Here is a 19,705-nt window from a genome sequence, read left to right as displayed (position 1 = left end):
AGGTTCTCGCTCCTCTGAAGCATTTGGTCCATCTGCCATCACCAGCTCACAGACTACCTCCTTCTATCTACGTTTGACACTCCAACAACTAAGCAACAGTTGGTGGTAGCCCTTCCCAGCTCTAGGCGTCATTTTGCTACTATTAGTATTGGCCCCTCCCTTCACCTGGCGATAGCTGGTGACATTTGCAGCATTGCTGCATTTGTAGCTTTTTGCTGCCACCCACTACATCAAGCATGATCCACTGTTGTCACCTCACTCTTCTTACCCTTTAATGAAGAACATTTTGGTGTTTTCCTTGTCTTTCGCACTCCGACTGACTGGTGGTCACTGCACTTGGGATCCATCTTTGGTGGATGTCACTCCCTGACACTCCATTGCTCTACCCTTGGGCATTCTATACACTCTTACATTCATTTACAGCATTCATTCACTTCAGAGTTTCTTCTCTTTGTGTTTGTCTCTATTTGAGTCTTGAGTTTTGTGTTTGCATTTAAGGTTTGAGTTTTGCTTGTCACTGTCTAAGTCTTTGTGTTTTAGTCTTGGGTGTATATGCTATGTTTCCTCAATGCAAACCCTAGCATATCTTTATAAGAAATCCCATTACTTAAAAGGAACAATTTTACAAAATAATTAAGAAATCCCCTCAGATCCACAAGGCAGGCCATGTATGCATTTCTAGTGATGGCAATTAATGGTGGTATTCTACTTCACAACGGAGGAAGCAAAATTAAGAACAACCGGAACTGCGAAGGGTCTATGTTCTAGGCCACTAGATTGCCCCCATCTAGTAGTGGTTTTGGAGGTTAAACCCAATAGGGTGAAGACTTCCATGGGTGTTGTGCATGATCCATCTACCACGGAATTGGGTCAAGGGCCAGTGTATCAAGTAGGGACATCCTAGAACAAAATCCCTTGTGGTGAGGGATTTTGATTGGGATTTGTGCATGCATTATAATTTACTATGCATGCTGGTTTCTATAATGAAGGAATGTAGTATAAGATGAAAAGGAATCATCTACCTGCATTGTATGTAACGATGTTAATGAAACTATCATCATATGCATGTTTGCTCAACAAGTGACTCCTTTGAGAAGGCTTTGTTCTTTGTGAAGGAAAGAAGGTGGCCCCTAAGTTATAGTGTGCTGATGATTTAAAATAACTTCAAAGAGAAAGCATAAACAACCCTATCTAGTTAGTCCGATTAGATCCTTTGATGTGTTTAAACTTGATGGATGGAGGCTCTATTTTAATGTCAAAGGCCTCTCTTGTGCTAGGTTCTAAGCATCTAGAGTCATCCTTGGCCGAGGGTCTCTAGAAGTCAATGACGCCCTACTCCCCAAAATGGTATCTAGGTGGATTAAGGAGGGTGGCTAATTACACCTTACATGATATCAAAGCATGTATAGCTTAATCCTCACAAAAATCAGTGTGTTATTTCCTCACAGCCTGCCACATCTATCTGCTGTAATTTGGGTTTGCCCTTGGTGTTGGAGGAGCAGGGTGACCGCATGCACAGGAATGCCAAAAATGGAAAGCGGGAAGAGGCCTGGTGGTCTAACACCTGGCAAGGACTGCAAATCTACAGAGGGGCTCAAGTGGGTACATGCTAAACGAGTCTATGAAGGATGAAAGTGATACAAAGCTAAAGACCAAGAACTGAAGACTAGAGAGACTTACTCAACTAACGTAGGGAAAACACAAATCAGGTATGCCAATAAAGCAGCGATGGTTGGATCTGCCCACCAAGAAAAATTCCTACAATAAAGAGAAACGTGTTGCCATATGATTTTCAGAAGAGAAAACAAGCCATATAATTCTGCAGAAGGTAAACAACAAACCGTTGAGATGCCAGATGATGTGCTATTGCCTTCAGTTGTGTCTTCCTCCATAACATCTGGTCTCATCAATAGATCCTCAACAAGCAGCTCCTCTTCTTCCTGGTTACATGTTTCATATTAGTACCGCCTATTCTTCCATACAAGAGATCAAATGTCTATAGTACTTTCTGCACCATTAGCTCCTGGAACTTTTTCAGAGATTACAATTCATCGTTAGAACAAATACAATCAAAGGGCAGACCCATAAGTCATCATTCAATCTTACGAATAGGGCTTATAAAGCCAAGACATCCTTCCAACCATGTAATTATATGCATACCGTGAGTGTAAAGTAGCGTGCACTTGGTCCAAGCCTTATATTGCGAAGCATGTGTTTTTCATGATTTTGAGCAATTTGCATAGGATCTAGTTTGTCAAGTGTTTTCTTCAAAAGCTGTTGCCTTTTCCATTTCTTTCTTTCATCTCTGTGTAATTTGCAGGTAAGGTTGTACATGATAAGGCAATTGTATCCACAAAAGGAAATCGTCTTTATAGAAGTTTTAAGTAATCTCAACATTGAGTTCTATACTGAAAGCAGAATAAATGATGCTACAAGACTGGAAAGCATCAATGTGAATGTCTCTCCTTCACCTCAGACATATCACAGCTAATGGAACCCCTTTACTCCCTCCTGATAATGCATATCTAGAAGAGCATGTTGAAGGTCCCTGGTTCTGTTCCAGTTGCTGGAGTTTCATATCGAGTTTCTGCATGACTTCCAATCTGTTCATCAAGGCATTCCACCTCATCAGGCCGCAGCAGAGTTCATCATACAACAGGAAGAATGAATATTCTGTACAAAATGAAGCCGTTCCTAGCAACTTAGGACCACTTATCAAACAACTTCTCAGTTACTTGCATAAGTACTAAAACACCCAATGGCAACCAAAACTCCCTTAACACAGTGCACGATACAAGAGACTTTTGGTTGTGTTTCTTCGTGATATGGCCTTTCTTCTCTCGTGTCTTGCCCCCTTTCTATGAAACAAGCCTTTTTATGAAAATTTGACACACTTAGGGTAAAGAATCATTTGCTTATCATCCTTCATGTGGTTCCCAAAGCCTCAAACTTGCCAAGATGACACAAGGTGCAAGGTTGAGCAATAAGGATGATCGACCTCTACATGTCTTCCAATTTTTCAGTAATCCTTAGAATTCTTCAATAGTCCATCGAATGAGAAACGCTAATTTCAAGTGCACACACTAATTCTTCAATAACTATTGTAATACTCGTCCAAAATGTCTCGGCAGTGCTATAACTTAAGAGACAAAGACAAATTTGCCATTTTAAAACTGCTTGATTGCCTAATGACCTGAGTGTAGTCATGTGCAAAGTTAGGGAATGCACAACACGTCCACTAAACTAGTTACTAGATGGAACATTTATGAGCTACTGAGGTTGGATTCCATCAATTCACAGCTTGTCACCTTGCTGCTAGTGACAAACTTGATATTAATGCAATAGAATATAGCAATATCAATATGAATTCAACAAGGCATTAATTGGTATATTGAATTTATTGTTGCCAAACACAATTGCACGTCTAATTTGTAGGTGCATACATCCCCTCGTAAATCATATTGCAAACATCTTTCTTCTCTTCTAGAATAGTAGGAATGTGCTTCACCTTCTCCATCTCAATCTTGTTCACATTCACCTACTTTGGCTCTATAGTGTAGGAGGATCTCTCAATCAGACAAATGCTGTAATGATATCTCAACTGGGTTGTCTTCAATTTGTTTCTTTCCTTTGTATGAGACAATGGCCCCATGTACTCTAATCATAGTTGCTATGAATTTTGGAAACAAGGAAATGGGAACCCATATCAGAGTCATGAAATGGAGTTTCAGCCTTAGCCCAAAATGGCAAAATGGCAACTTGAAAAATATAAATATAATATAAATGTGTGTGTGTGTGTGTAGTACACTATACAAGCTACTACTTTAGCCTTTACATAGTTAGACACTTACATTGCCAAACATAAACATTAACTCACCATGTAGTAGCCATTGGTTGCAAAAAAGAATTAAGAGTTAGAACTAGCTTCATAGTTACACAAGTCTTTGTGCAACTTCATGCATTCTCTCACTATAGATGGCCACAATGAAGAGAAACATGCATGAAAACACATGCAACAAAATTAGAATTGGAAGGGTAGAAATGAAAGTTGAAAAATAATATATGTTGCATGTCAACCAAAAATGAAAACATGGACAGATAAAATTCAAGGCCTACCCCCAAACAACAAAACTTTTATAAAAAAAAACCTCCCAAAAGAAAACAAGGCAATCCCAAAGCACATTTTCAAAGTTCCCAAAAAATTTCCACTTCCACATTTCTATTTCAGTGGTCCAAAGCGCCATTTCAACAACTATGAATCTAATTCCTCTCAATAGGACCCACACACAATTGTGAGATGACATATGAATAGGCCCGAATTTTCAGTATACAAAATTAGTAAATATAAACTAAAATCAAGCATAAGCTAAAACCATGTGCATGACAAATTTTTCAACACTTATGTATATTCACTGGCTACTTATCAATGTTAAGGCACAATTTCTATACTTTTCCCACCAACAGACTAGCTAAAGCTAAGTCTCTCACAACTCAAGAGTGGGATGTCCAACTAAAAGACTGTGGCAACGGATCTTTATGAGATCCTACTCAAAAATATAATGATAGTAACATCTCCATCAATCCACTTATTGTCAAGCTCTTTACTTGAGACTTTCTCTTCACTATGCCACAAGGGATGTAGACAATGTGTAGCACCATGGATTGGTTTGTGAAACCAATCAACTCCTTTTCCATACTACACCAATCTCTTGCAACCTATAGCAATTGTAAAAATTCCCATATGTCTAAAATAGCTTTCTTTTATACATAAAATAGCTAGAGAATTAAGTGACCTATGAAGTAGTTTGTACAAGCAACCTACCTATCTCAAGAGAAGTAAACATTTCTATCTAATGTCTCTCCGATCTTGTCCATGTACCCATAGAAGAGGCCTATGTGAAGAAATGGCAAGGTTTACAATGGAGACAACAGGGTTTACAATGGAGACAACAATGTGTCTTTGATAAACTGGTAGTAAATGAACTCAAAAAAATAGGAAATGAAAGAATATGATGATGGATGAAATGCAATGACGATACAATGATGAAAGAATATGATGATAGATGAAATGCAATGAGCTCAATCCTTCATGTCTCTAGGACTAGGGTGAGAAAAGCCAAGGAGTCAACGACACCGGAGTAGCTCAAGCTAACTACATTGTCCTAGAGCTGGCGAAGTATGGCGATGGGTAGCAACACCGATGGAAGGAGAAGAGAAGAAGATGATTACACTATCATGTTTGATGAAGGGTGGTAGCATCTCTACACGAGCCTCCAAGGAGAAGGCAACAGCCTTCAGATGAAGGGCAGCAACTTATGGCAGCAGTACAGGGAGAGAAATGCAGTCCTCCGAGTAGCAGGATATTGGTGTAGACTTTGGGCAGTAGAAGGAATGACATGGGCAGCAGCGCAGGGGGAGAAACGAAGTTGTTTGGGCAGTAGAAACCCAATGTCAGCTGGCTGCAAGCAGCTTCATGAATCAGCTGATGACGATGATAATGTTGTTAGCAGCCTCCCACTGTGTGCAGCAAAGTGCAGGGTGCAGGCCTGAAAATGCAGGCTGCAACAGCTCCAAGCCACGATGATGTGGCTGGCAGCAGGGCAATAGGCTGAGCAGGCTGACGATGGCTCCTCCGAGGCAGGGCAGTAGTCTAGAAGGACGGCACCTCCAGAATAAGGGTGGCAGCTCCTCTTGGGGCCACCAATAGTAGGGGAGAGAAAAGACCCAAAAAGGAGTGATTTGGAGAGAGAGAGAGAGAGAAGTTCGGTAATCTTGTACTTTTTTCGAACCTATTACGAAAAAAAAAAGAGAGGAGTTCGTGCACTGTTGTGGGGGTACTCCAGATTCCAGCCCCAATCTGTGCAAATTTCAGGGAGAGATAGTTGCCCTGCAGTTGTGACCTGTCATGTGCTGCAGTCGTCATCTATCCTGCAGGTGCATGATCCTGGGCTGACTGCTGTGCAGCCCTGCAGGACAAAGAGAGACAGGCAGACGTGTGGTTCTGGGATGACTGCTGTGCAGCCCTGCAGTGAAGTGCAATCTTCTGCAAACTGTTGACTCCTTAGCTAGGGTTAGTGACTGTAGACAGTAAGGTATTAGCTATGACAGACTTAAATAGTGTTTTTATTGATCAGGTAGTGGAGGCTTTGGAACCTGACTCTGAGGCTGATGAGGGGAAAGAAATGGTTCCCTGTACTGAGACAATGGTACCATGCTCTCATGTTTGGCCATGTTCTGATGTTTAGCTGCCATTTAAACCTAGCAAACACACTTCTGACACCTCGATTACAGATTTTGAAGACCCCTTGCAGTCAGAACATCACGTGCACTCTTATGCATAGGTTACTTCTACTCTTGAAGAATCTCAGGATTTGGACTGGGAACACCTATTGGAGTTCGCCACCACATTGTTGAGTGACTGTGTCCAACACAATCGTGAAACATTTTCTGATCAGGATAAGGATAATGTCTTGGATGCTACTATGAATATGAAGACTGTGTTGCATTCTTTTTCAGCATTCTATGGCAAAGGAGTTATCCTCTTCGTCACAGGTAGGATCCGGCTACTTTCTTGGATCTGTCAGTGGTTGCAGTCAATGTTGCAGGGGGATTGGGTGGATGAAATTTTTGGGGGACCACAAGGTTTTTATGTTGTGATGTTAAAATCAGCAAGGTATCATGATAATCTCCTGGCAAGATTGCCCCTGTGTGTTAACCTCTGCTGAAGGATGCTATGGCAGCTATTGGCACTGTCTTGGTTCCACCCAGTTTGAGGGCTACAAATTGTAACCATATGTGTTGTGGGATACTTCTTGCAAAAGGCCTAACTAATTGCCTTTGAATCATCCTTGAATGCCTGCACTGCATTTTCACTTGAAATGGAGCACTTTTGCCGCACATTGTTTCTCCTGAGGAAAGTTGGGGCATTTATGGACGAGTAGGAAAAAATGCAGCTCCAGATGCCTCAGTTGTCGTGGTTGAAGGCCCTCAGGATCATGAGGGCCTTCAACCAGGATGATTGAAGGCCCTCAGGATGATGAGGTCTCATGGTTGAGGCCCTTAGGATGATGAGGCATCTATGCAGACAAATGTGAATAAAGGGAAACAACCCATGCAACCTGCAGACCAACTTGAACATGGCTGGTTCTAAAAGAGGCAAAAATGCTAATGTTGACATGGTAGCTACTATGCCTAGCACTTTTCACGACTCTAAATTTACGTATGTATGGTGGAAAGATAAGCTATCTTCCATGCATACTACTAATGAAATGGTTTCTTCTACCCCTCAAAAACCTGCCACTATAAAAGTATCTACTGATCGTTCAAGGGATCCACCTGCTCGACTTCTTTTGATACAAGAGGTAAGGTGATTACCCCTTGGGATCATCATTATTCTTGGTTTGCTCCAAAGATGGGGGATCATCCTTCCACCTCCACATTTGAGCATCAGGTTCTAAATTCATTTGTAGTGCTAGCTTATTTCCTTGATGAGGGAACCCTTAAGATTTTAGCCAAAAAAAACATAATTTGAGGCGAAATCAGCCTTGACCTTGATCATTCTTCTATTGATACATTCGAAGATTGCCACTTGAAATGTGCGGAATTTTCTCTCATAGCAAGCAACATGACATGTGGCGTATTTTGCACAAAAATAAATGGGATGTATTATGTGCTCTTGAGCATAAGAGTCATGGAAAAGCAGGGAAAATTGTGGACCACCATGGGTTTTGCTTGTTTTTTACTGAGGATTTTGCAATGCATTACTCCAATATGCTCGTGGTTGTTCATGAGAAATTTCAACTGGTCCTTGTTAAGAATGATGTACATGGCCACTTTTTGGTGATCGAAATTTTGTTTGAAGGGGAGGTTCTATGGCTGATTGGGTTCTATGCCCTGAGTGATCCCTTTCTAGACATGATCTATGGGACAGACTAAATGCAATGTTTATCGCTTGGTAGACCAGGTTTGTTGATGGGGGATTTTAATGTGTGTATTGATCCCTCACAGTTTATTTCTAAACACCCGATGATGAATGCACCAGAGAATCATGCTAGGGATGATTTTTCTTTGGCTGTTCTTAAGCAAGACCTTTAGTCTTGGCTTTTTCCATCATCCTCGGGATTCACTTTTCGTTCAGCACAACATACAACCACATGGTCTCAATTGGATCATATATACATTACGTAGGATGATGCTTCCTAGCCCTAGTGGTGATGTCATACCTCACAACTCTCCGAGCTAGAGAGAGTGTGAAAGGGTGGTGGAGATGGGACATACATGTCTCATCTATATTCAAGTGGTGGATCTTGAGCATGCTTTTGATATGCTGATGCATCAACTACAGTGCAGTAGGTTCAAATCCTAGAGCTAGTTTGCCTTTCAAGCTCATGATGGGAGGTTAGACAATGGTGTTTGATCCTAATTTGTTTTCACATTAGGGAACCCCTTTGGCAGTTTGCCTTTCAACCTCATGATGGGAGGTTAGACAATGGTGTTTGCTCCTAATTCATTTTCACATTAGGGAACCCCTTTGGTAGTTTGGTTGAAGGCATGAAATCTATGGTCATGATGTGCTTTCTATAGAGATGGTTCAAGACAAGCATTAAGATTCAGCTATTTCTACTTTTGCGTTCAGGGACTGGTATGATCGACATCAACATTAGTGTCTTTCCAAGGTATGTTGGTGGTGGCTTGATTATGCCCACGCTTGGGTATTCATGGTCCCATCTAATTCTCATTGTTGTATATACTATGATGTTATAAGTTTTTGGCAAAACTTTGTTGTAGTATGGGTTATGGTGATAGTTTCTAGGGGACTATTTCCCATTGTTGTATCGTATTTCATTGTACTTGTTACCTTGATTTGAGGTTCAATGATAGTTTTGTACATTTCATGGGTTATTTGGGCTTTTATTGGGCATTTGGAAGGGTGCTTGAAGGGCACCTGAGTGGCTTATTTCTAGATGACTTGGTTGTCTCAGGCCTTGTTCCTCAGCCTATATATGGGCCTCCTCTCTACTCTCCAGCACATCATCTTGAAAACTTGCATCCTCTGGTGGGAAAAAGATTGGAGGCACTCATTTGATCAGCCATTTCCCATGTGGTTTGTACTACTCATCTTCTCATGTTGTGCAATATGGATCCCATGGCCCATTTCTCCATTCATTGAGTCCATGTGTTCTTGTGTTGGTCCAAGAGGGGGCACAACACACACACACATAGAGAGAGAGAGAGAGAGAGAGAGAGAGAGAGAGAGAGAGAGAGAGAGAGAGAGAGAGAGAGAGAGAGAGAGAGAGAGAGAGAGAGAGAGAGAGAGAGAGAGAGAGAGAGAGAGAGAGAGAGAGAGAGAGAGAGAGAGAGCTGGAGTGAGCGTGAGTGTGACAGCTGAAGAGAGTGTGAGTAGAGTGAAAGTACGAGTCGATTAGAGTGTACCTACAATGTGTTGGTACACAAAGAATAAAATGTATTTATACTTAGGGCACGCAAAAGGTGCGTTCACATGTACAATGTGCGTGTACTATACATGGAGGTTATCGGGCCTTTATCCCAACAACTTAAAGGTTCGATATGAACCTCTAGCTAACCAACTCCCACTAGTCGAATGCAATGCTCGTACTGAGCTACATCGGCAGGGTTATCTTGTGTTTTAATTTTGGTCAATGTAATTTGACCATCTTCCAGAATCTGTTTGATGAAGTGATATCGCATATCTATATGCTTTGTGCGTGAATGATACATGGTATTCTTAGCTAGATACACAACACTCTAGCTATCACATCCCAAAATTGTAGTACCCATCGACATGTCGAGATCATCTGCAAGTCTACTCAACCATATAGCTTCCTTAGAAGCTTCAGTAGTTGATAGCTTCAGTGGTACTCAGTGCAACAATGTTCTGCAACCTGGAACACCAAGAAACAGCCCCACTAGCAACTGTAAAGACATACCCGTTGGTGGACCTTAGAGTGTTCAAGTCACTTGTCATGTCTGTATCACAATAACCTTGCAAACTAAGTGCACCCTGCCCATAGCAAATACTTTTTCTTTGTGTACCCTTAAGGTATCGAAGAATACACTTGACAGACTCACAATGTGCTTTGCTAGGATTTGACATAAACCTACTAACAACTCCCACTGCATGAGCAATGTCTGGACGAGTAGTAACCATAGCATACATAAGAGAGCCACAAGCTGATGCATAAGGAACTCCCTTCATAGCATTTGCTTCCATGTCATCTTTTGGGCTGTTGGCTTTGCTAAGCTTGAGATAAGGAGGTAAGGGTGCCCCAAAAGGCTTAGCTTTAGCCATGTTAAATTTGTCTAGTACATTTCCAATGTACTTTTCTTGAGATAAAAAACAACAATTTCTGCATTCTATCCATACGAATTCTCATGCCCAAAATATGCTATGCATTCCCCAAATCTTTCATGGAGAAAGCTGATTTCAGCTGATTTTTTAGAGCATCCAAGCTAGTCTTTCTTTTCCCAACTAGTAGCATATCATCCACATACAAAACAAGTATGATGGGGTTGCCATCTATATCCTTTTTCATGTACAAGCAATGATTTGCATGGCTGCGTGTAAACTCATGAGATAGCATAAAAGTGTCCAACTTTTTGTACCACTGTCGTAGTGCTTGCTTCAGCCCATACAGGCTATGTTTTAGCTTACACACCATCTGCTCTTTTCCAAGAACTACAAACCCCTTGGACTGTTTCATGTAGATTTCCTCATCAATGTCACCATGCAAGAAACCTGTTTTTACATCCATTTGATACAGCTCTAAATCGAAAATAGAAGTAAGAGCAAAAAGCACACGTAAAGTGGTCATCTTCACAACAGGTGAGAAGACCTCTTGGAAGTCAATCCCTTCCTTTTGTGTATACCCTTTGGCAACTAGCCTTGCCTTGTACTTAGGTTTTCCATCAATTGTCTTGACTTTGTACACCCATTTGTTTGGAAGTGGCTTCCTTTCTTTGGGCAATGATACAAGATCCCAAGTATCATTTGCATATAGAGATTTAATCTCTTCCTGTATAGCTAGCTCCCACTTATTGCTGAACTCACATGACTTGGCCTCTTTGTATGCAAGAGACTCACCCTCATTTGTAAGCATTACATAATGCAAGGAGGGGTCAAACCTATGTGGTTGCCTTCTTACGTGTGTAGACCTGCGTACCCAATGATCAAAATTTTTAGGAATTGAGTCTACATCTGGAGGTATATTATTTTCAGCATTTATTGGCTACTGTAAACCATTTTCAGCATGCTGTTCATGCTGTACATCACCTTCATTTTCATTTCCAGCACTTGCATTTTCATAATCAGCAAGCCTATCTTGCTGTCCATGACCTCCTTGTGCTCCTATTTGCTGTCCATCATCATCTGGCCCAAAAATAACAGGTTGATCATCAATTTCAGCCTGTGGTACAACACCTTGAGGCTCATTTTCTGAAGTAATGGGTGGCTGTAAACTCTGAAATTTCATCTTTTTCAAATCTTCATTAGAGGCTAAAGTGCCTTTCAGCAATTTTACCTCATTAAACACAACATTACAGTTGCGAATAATTTTCTTGGATTGAGGTAACCACACTCTGTAGCCAAATTCACCCTCATCACCATAGCCCATGAAAATGCCTTTGGTGGATTTTGGGTCAAGTTTGTTTCTCAGCTCATCCCTAACATGTACAAAAGCATAACAGCCAAATATGCGTAAATGGTTATATGAGGCCGATTTGCCAGACCAAACCTCCTCAGGGATGCCATTATTTAAGGACTTGTTTAGAGAGCGGTTGCAAATGTGAACCACGGTTTTAAGTGCCTCTCCCCAAAATGCATGAGGGAGATTAGCAATGAACAGCATGCATTGCACTCTTTCACATAAAGTCCTGTTATATCTTTCAGCCACCCCATTTGAAGAAGGGCTGTAAGGGGCTATAAGCTACCTCTTAATACCATGCAAGTCACAAAAGGACTTGAATTCAGTCGATGTGAACTCACCCCCATTATCAGTTCTCAAGTATTTCAACTTTCTACCTGTCTGAGTGGTCACAAATGTATGAAAAGTTTTAAAAACAGTAAACACTTCACTTTTCTTTTTTAGCAAGTACACCCAAATCTTCTTGGAACAATCATCAATAAAGGAGACAAAATATGCAACATCACCCAATGATTTCAAGGGCATACTAAATACATCAGAATGTACTAAGTCCAAGACATTGGACTTACGAGAGACACCAGAGTAAAAGGAAATTTTTATTTGCTTTCCAAACTGACACTCGTTACAAAAATCAAGTTTAGAGCCTTTTCCATCAACCCTCTTCAGAGAGGTAAGGACATCAAGTCCTTTTTGGCTTATATAGCCTAATCTCTTATGCCATAACTCCAAGTGGCTGCAAATTTTAGCAATTGCAAGAAACTTGCCATTCAAGGCTTTACAGTGCAAACAATACAAAGTGCTCTTCTTGGTTCCTTTTGCGATCAGCATGAAACCCTTTTTCACTTTCCACAAATCACTATCAAACACTGTGGTGTAGCCATGCAAGTCAAGCTGATCAACAGATAGTAAACTCTTTTTAATGCCAAGCACATATTTGACATCTTTCAACACAAGCTCTTGACCATTGTCTAAAGACAAGTGTACTGTGCCAATTCCATCAATGCTACAAGCATGGTTATTTTCAAGATACACCTTTCCATAACTGCCTGCGTTGAACATAGCAAAACACTCCAAGCAAGTAGTTACATGGAAAGAGGCACCAGAGTTTACAATTCAAGTCTGAGTGACACCATCATCAAGTGACAGAGTGCATCAATCACATTAGACTTGGTAATCTGCATATCCTGTATGCGATATACAAGGGTATCATAATCAACTGCACATAATACATCAGCCTTTGTATTTGAAAGCTCTTCTATGACCACGCTAGAGGCCACATTGGCCTTCCCTTTGCCTTTGGTTGTCTCCAATGCATCTGCCTTTTCTTCCTTCTTCTTTATATCTCCTGCATTCTTCTTTCTCTCTTGTTCCTTCTTGTAATACATGCAATCAGGTTTCTTGTGGCCCTTCCGACCACAGTGATAACAAGTAATGTCACTCTTTTCCTTTGCTCTTGCTCCTGTTTCTCTGCTCTGCATTTGTATTTTTCTTTTCAGCCCTGCCTCTTACATTATAAGCTGAGTTGCCACCTTCTCCACTAGACATACATCTAGTTTCTTCATTCAAGATAGAACCCCTCACCCCATCATATGAGAGATTGGGGTTATTGATGAGTGAAACCACCAAGGTTTCCCAAGAGTTAGGTAGTGCCATGATAAAAAAGATTGCCCTCAACTTATCATCAAAGTCCAAATTTGCATCTTTGAGCTGATTTAGAACCCCTGTAAATGCACTCAAGTGCTCAGTTGCAGGCTTTGACTCATCCAGTCGCATATTCACCAACTTGCGCATTAAAAGCATCTGATTAATAGATGTGGTGATCTCATAAGTATTTTTCAGCTTCTCCCATATTGCATAACCTGTATCTAAACCCTTAATGTCTATCAGAATGTCATCAGTGACACCCATCTTTATGTAAGCCACAACCTTTTTATTCACTATGGTCCAATCTGCATCAGACATTAGTGTGGGTTTATCTTCCTGCAAAGCATCCTCACAATCCTTTAGGAACAAAATACCTTGCACATGGTCTTTCCAAAGGTCAAAGCCATGATCATCAAACCGTTTGATCTCCATCAAACTCTTGATGTGTGAATTGGAAGAAGTTGCAGCCATTTTATTACGAACACAAAAGTAAATGCACTAATCTGCAAAAGCACAAGCTGTACCAACAAGATGCACTGTTGTTCTTTCTCAACTAGAAGTAAATTTCTGTTGTTTGTACATGAACCAGCCAACAAACGGGCAAAAGATGCAGAAATTTACCAAATTCTGTGCAAATCCCTGAAATTTCAAGTCCAAAATTGCATAAACGTCAGTCAATCTGACCCAGCTGAGCAAAACTTTGCCAATACATAAAAAGCCTCAAATTTCTGGGATCCAATGTTAGGAAATTTTGCCGAGAAGAGTGGAAATCCGACAAATTTGGTAAAATCCCCAAATTAATTTGGGTTACCTCTCACAATGTCTGCAATTTTTGACTCGGAATATACTGTTAGGCCTAGATAGGATCAAATCTGGGAAAAGCCCCAAATTCTCTGCCTAGATTTGCACAGATTTTGAAACTGTGCTTCCACACGTGAACTCCGTCAAGGAAGAGGATAAAGGGATTTAAGGAAAAATGAATTTTAGGTACACAAAGAATAAAATGTATTTATACTTAGGGCATGCAAAAGGTGCGTTCACATGTACAATGTGCGTGTACTATACAGGGAGGTTACCGGGCCTTTATTCCCGACAACTTGCTACTCTTGTTCATTCTATTCAATGTTCAACACTTAATCTCTATTGCTTCCGTTGCATCTCTCATTCTCACTCTTGCAAGGCTATTTTGGATTTAACCTTTAAATACTTTGTTCCAAGGGGATTTATTAATAGAATCTTTGTTTTCTCTTTTGGTTTTTTACTTTTCACTTAAATTGGCATGTTTTGTTGGCATTTTTCTGGCTCTTAAATCAGCCCCAAGGCACAATTATTCAATTTAGATGACATGAAATACCTTTTAATAGGCCAACTAGCTCAAAATGTTCTATAAAAAGGGTCACTCAATTGCACTAACGCTTTCTCCCTTTCATTCCTCCTCTTTCATCTTTACCCTCATTAGTGCCAAGTTCCCTCCAACATGTCTCCTTCTTCAAGTTATTTTCCACAAACTACAAGGTGTTGTCCTTCATCATGAGCTACCGCCTTGTTGCCTCTACCCTAGTTGTTGCTACCATGTGCAACAGATGTGTTCCGATCAGCTGCTCCCTACCTATGTAGTCCTTCGGGAATGCCTTGTTACTGTTGGTGGCTGTGTGGAGCTGCTTAAGCTAAAAAAGGTGCATTACACATTAAACCTTCATTAGGTCATAAACAGCCCCAAAACTCAAATGCACTTAGTACACTTTAGTGTCCCATAAGCAAACTCCCCCACTTTTGGTTGGTTCCATCTCTACAAATAGCAAGTGTGCTAGGTCGCTTATATCCCTTGATTGGTGCTTTCTAGACTTAGGATTTCTCTTAGGTGGATGACAGACTCTGACATCGCCCTCAGCTTGCTTCCGTGTGAGTCATCGGCTGTTGGACAACTCTGCCCTTGAGCATTGTATACACATTCATTCATTATTCAGCAGTTTCCATTGATTCAATTTATCTTCATTTTTTAGTTTTGCATTAGTGTTTGTGTTCACTGTGTTTCAATCATGGTCATACACTTTGCATTTTCTTTTGGAAAACCTACCATATTTCCACATGGTATCATAGCCGGTGCACTTCAGAAGAGTACCTTGGAGTGCTTAGTTTTGTTCTTGACCACACTATACATCACATATTGACTTATGATGGCTCATACCACTCCATCTTGGGATCCTCTAATGCTTTATGAAGCCACTCCTTCAATGGAGGCCCTGTTTGCTTGAAGGACAATGCTTCATCATCATCATCTATTTCCTAACCTCTTACGATCATTCAAAATGGCCCAGCTCTTCATGTCAAAGATGTCCCAACTAGTGCTAGGAGAACCAAAGCACAGTCGTTTGTACTTGATGAAACATTGTTAGTTTAGAAAGAAGCCTAGAAGATCATTCATTGTCCTTACCGAAGCTTCAGGTGCAACACTTCAGGAGCTTTAGGGCATTCATCACAGAGGGTGGCTCCTGCATTGTGCTTTGGGCCCACACGGACCACAAAACAAGGATGTAGAACGAGTAACATGCAATATGATGATATGGGACATGAAGCAAAATGGAAAGAAGTTGTGCTTTTGGCATTTTTATCTCTGAGAATAATTGTTCCCTCCGGTTATGGGTTGACAATCCCTAGCAGGCACATTTTAAACCCACTCCATGTCAATCAAGGTTTGGAAGATCTCATTGTGTGAGACATTAAGAAGGTTCAATGTTTGCTCTTGTTCAACACATAACAAATTCACCATGTTAAGTACTTTGGCTGGGCTTTGGAGTTTCCTCATGTAGGCTCAAGTCTTAGAGGACAATGAATGGAGACTCATGCTGTGAGGCTTTTTCCTAAGGGTGTAAACATGTCTAAGGATGGGACAATGACATATGAACTAGCCAAGGTGTGCAAGGACTGTTCTTTTGCAAATATGGAGGTGGCGAGGCTGAGTTGGTGGAGCTCGGGAAGCTAAGGCTGAAGTGGTGTTAGTGAAAGAGGAAGTAGCATTTGTGTTTGACAAGGTGGTGGTGAAGAGGCAACATGTGTGCTGCTGTCAAAGGCCCAGCAATGTCAAGCGTGTTTGTAGAGGTGTGGAGACGGCTCATGGATGGAAGTTGTCCTTGTGGGTTGCAAGATTTCAATCTTAGTCTCCCTGAAGGATTGCCCAATAACTTCTACTTATGCACTAGCTTTGGAGTTGTAGAGGACTGTAATGCTGATGCTATTGGTATGCGAGCCTTGGGTTGAGAGTTTGATTTTCTTGGATGAAGACTAGAGTACGAAGTAGCAATCATGTCTAAAGCTGAGAGTTACTTTCTGTTCATTGTGCCCAAAGCAGAGACTTTGCCTATGAGTTTTCCTCCTGGAGTTGTAAACATCAAGTTCATTCCAAAGTGAACTATGAAGTGGGTACACCCTTATACATCATGTTCCTTTAATTGTGGCTGAAGACTATGATGTTGCACCTAGCATTGAGCTTCAAGGAGGTCATTTCTTTGTTTATATAATCACTAACTCTTTTCCAGTTACTCTTTAAGCTGTCCCTATTTATGGTTTTGAGTTGTTTGCGTGTGCTAGTGCCCTAGTTCTTTCTTTTTAGCGTTACACTACCATTGGCATGTACTTTAATGGGAAGCATAGCCTGACCATCACATTGTAGGCTGGCAGCCTTCATCAAATTGCCCATGCCTTCCCCCCCCTTCCAGGCAGAACCCCCAAACCCCATCTTGACCTGAGGCTTTGTACCATCAAGCTTTCACATTTAAAAGCTCTTGTTTGATCAGCTACACTAGCAAGAAACAGCCTGCTGATGCACGTTGTTCTACAAACACTATGTATACAGCCCTGTGCAGTGCTGATACAAAACCACTTAAAGACTTGCACGATTTTAAGAAAACCACAATGATTTAACAGTCTAAGTTCAATGTATAGATAACTAAAAATCCAGCACTCCATCCGAAGTCCATCATGACACTGTATGTGGGAGAGTTCCATTTTACGTGTGTGCTTTGGGTCTTCTAAAGCTTGGAAATAAAGGCAAAAGGTATCAGTAAATGCCTGCAGAAAAAGCAATAAAATGCATTAACTGCACTCAACTAGATTTAGTAACAGCTGCATAGTTGATTACAGTCAGGTCTTTCTTGTCTTTAATCAATCATTCCTATCTTTAACCATGAGGTTCTGGATAGGATAAGCACACCTACTCCAACATGGCTTTGGCTTGCAGATCAAGAGGATGGTGCGTGTGTAGTTCTTTGACCGAAAAACAAAAAAGAGAATAGCTGAGTGCCAAGGTTCAGCTCAATTGCATGATCAACCCCTCAAATAGAAGAAACAATAGGTACCAGCCTTCTCATATTTGTGAACAAACTCTCCTCTACCAAGCTTTTTAAAGTTTTGCAGTAGAATAGAACTGTAAATATCAAAGAAAAAAAAAGAGAGAGATCATACTCTGTTGCCAAGTGCTTTGTTTCATCTTTGAAGTTGGAAGTTAAATAGAGGTCACCCTGAAAGAAGTTGGAAGTGTTTAGTATGCTGCAGAGATAACATTCAATGTGCAAACCTGAGAAAAAGAATTGCAAAGATCAACCCATCATGTGTTACTTTTACCAATTCTAGATTCTGAAGTCTAGATTCACTTTTCTGTTTCATACTGCAAAGAAAGATATCAGGTTCTGTTGCAACTAGACTCTTTGAAGTAGCCAACAAGGTCTTGTCAGAACCAGGGGCATCAGTAGAGGTGGAATGTGGCTCTTGAGTCAAGAGTTTCCATCCTACAGTCTCCAGGTCAGTAGCAACTCCATTTATGCCATTTTTTTCACATGTCTCTTCATGGTTTTGATTTAACGTTCCTTGTAATCCCTCGTATGTTGCTGAGAGAACAATCTTATGGTTCTGTTCCTTTACAGAACCGTCATCCTCTATAATTGCATGCTCTATGTCTACATTCCATTGAGCATTGCTTGAGGTGTTGACCTCTTGCAGATGTACTAACCCAGCTTCAAGTGGTGAAGTTTCTTTTGCAGGTTCCTCTATTTCCATCCCTAAATCATGATCTTTGCCATGTAAATCTGCCATAAGAGAATTGTCTAACACCTCAGATTCAGCGACAGTGGGAATTGTAGGAGAAGGAAACACGTCATTTGAACAAGACGAGTTACGAGGCCTGTCTTCTATCTGATGTTCCACAAAGACTTCCTCCAAGTCTCCTGCAATTTCCACATGTGAATCCGTATCTTGCAGGGTTTCGTGAAACAAAGAAGCATCCCAATCCTCTTTTTCCTCATCTTCTTCTATTTCAGAAGGTTCATTATAACCCTCATCGTGCGGCTGACTCTTATCTTCCTGAACAGGATCAGCAATGACAATAAAAGGAGACTCGTTCCTGTCATCGGTGGTAATTTCTTCTTCGACTGATGATTCTTCCATGGGGATGAATGCATCCTCTTCTTGGCTGCGTTTCCTGCTACGGTTAAGAATTCTGTCACGAAATCTGGCGAAGGTGGTTTTCTTAAACCTCGTCTTCGGAACGGCAGCGACAGATTCACCTGTGACTTCCAGAACACCATCGCTGGTTGCGCCATGGCTGGGGTTTGGTGGAGAAGAAGCGGGAAAAGCTTCCCGAGTCGTTGAAGAAGGCGAAGGCTGTTCCATGTGGCCCCCTCCATTCATAACAGATGGACAGGTTGTTAGGGAGTTGGAATAAGAATGGCACTTCTGGGCGCCCGACTCAAAAAATCATGGGCGCCCGCCCGTTCATGGCCTAGACACGAGTAGATACTTTAATATAAGAATGGCACTTCCGGGCGTCCAACTCAAAAATCATGGGCGCCTGCCCGTTCGAGGCTTAGACACGAGTAGATACTTTGATATACCAAAGGAGACGCATAGCCGAGGGTTTGAGCACCCCATAAACTCAACCTACAACCCCGCTGGCCTGCCCATTCAAGGTTTGTAGAAATTTAACCTTTAATCTATTCTATGTATTATTTGAAGGTTTGGTTTGGTAACCCCCAACCAAAGTGTTGGAGCTCGAGTTTTCACCTACTTACAATTCTTTGTGCATATCTATTATATTTTACGTAAATGGTTTTCAAGAAAAGGAAGAGTGTTTATATTCAAGAAAATTCAAGAAAAAGGAAAGATAGAGAGACTGCACTCTCTCTCAGCAAACTTTGTGTGTGTGTGTGTGTGTGTAAGCCACTCTCAAGAGAGGTCCCTCTCTCAAAAGGCTAGCAAGCATTGCACCAATAGCAGTGGGTGGCTAGGAGGTAAACATGCACAAGTGTAGAGGTGGGTGGCATTGCATCATTGCAAAATTCACCTTCATTGACATGCTGAGAGAGAGAGTATGCTGACCTGATGGTCTGATGTAATAGAAAGTAAGAGAT

At 41.1% G+C, this 19,705-nt stretch overlaps 1 protein-coding gene across 1 annotated transcript in view; it reads right to left on the bottom strand.

Annotated features, from left to right (window-relative positions):
- The window catches only part of LOC148011382 (uncharacterized), a 37,190-nt gene extending 18,199 nt beyond the window's left edge, over window positions 1–18,991 (bottom strand). The window contains exons 1-5 of the mRNA XM_087670351.1: window positions 17,925–18,991; window positions 17,766–17,821; window positions 2,472–2,603; window positions 2,161–2,305; window positions 1,842–1,940 (exon numbers count right to left, since the gene is read on the bottom strand). Of these exons, the coding sequence (XP_087526477.1) occupies window positions 1,842–1,940; window positions 2,161–2,305; window positions 2,472–2,603; window positions 17,766–17,821; window positions 17,925–18,986 (1,494 nt within the window). The 5' untranslated portion in view covers window positions 18,987–18,991. The remainder of the gene's footprint in view (window positions 1–1,841; window positions 1,941–2,160; window positions 2,306–2,471; window positions 2,604–17,765; window positions 17,822–17,924) is intronic.
- Window positions 18,992–19,705: the final 714 nt, after the last annotated feature.

The sequence above is a fragment of the Lygodium microphyllum genome, chromosome 28, assembly GCF_053477565.2.
Source record: "Lygodium microphyllum isolate KBCC chromosome 28, Lygodium_microphyllum_v1.1.10, whole genome shotgun sequence".
Taxonomy (NCBI): Eukaryota; Viridiplantae; Streptophyta; class Polypodiopsida; order Schizaeales; family Lygodiaceae; genus Lygodium; species Lygodium microphyllum.
Note: the sequence above shows the minus strand (reverse complement) of the source record. Positions and strands in the feature narration are given on the sequence as shown.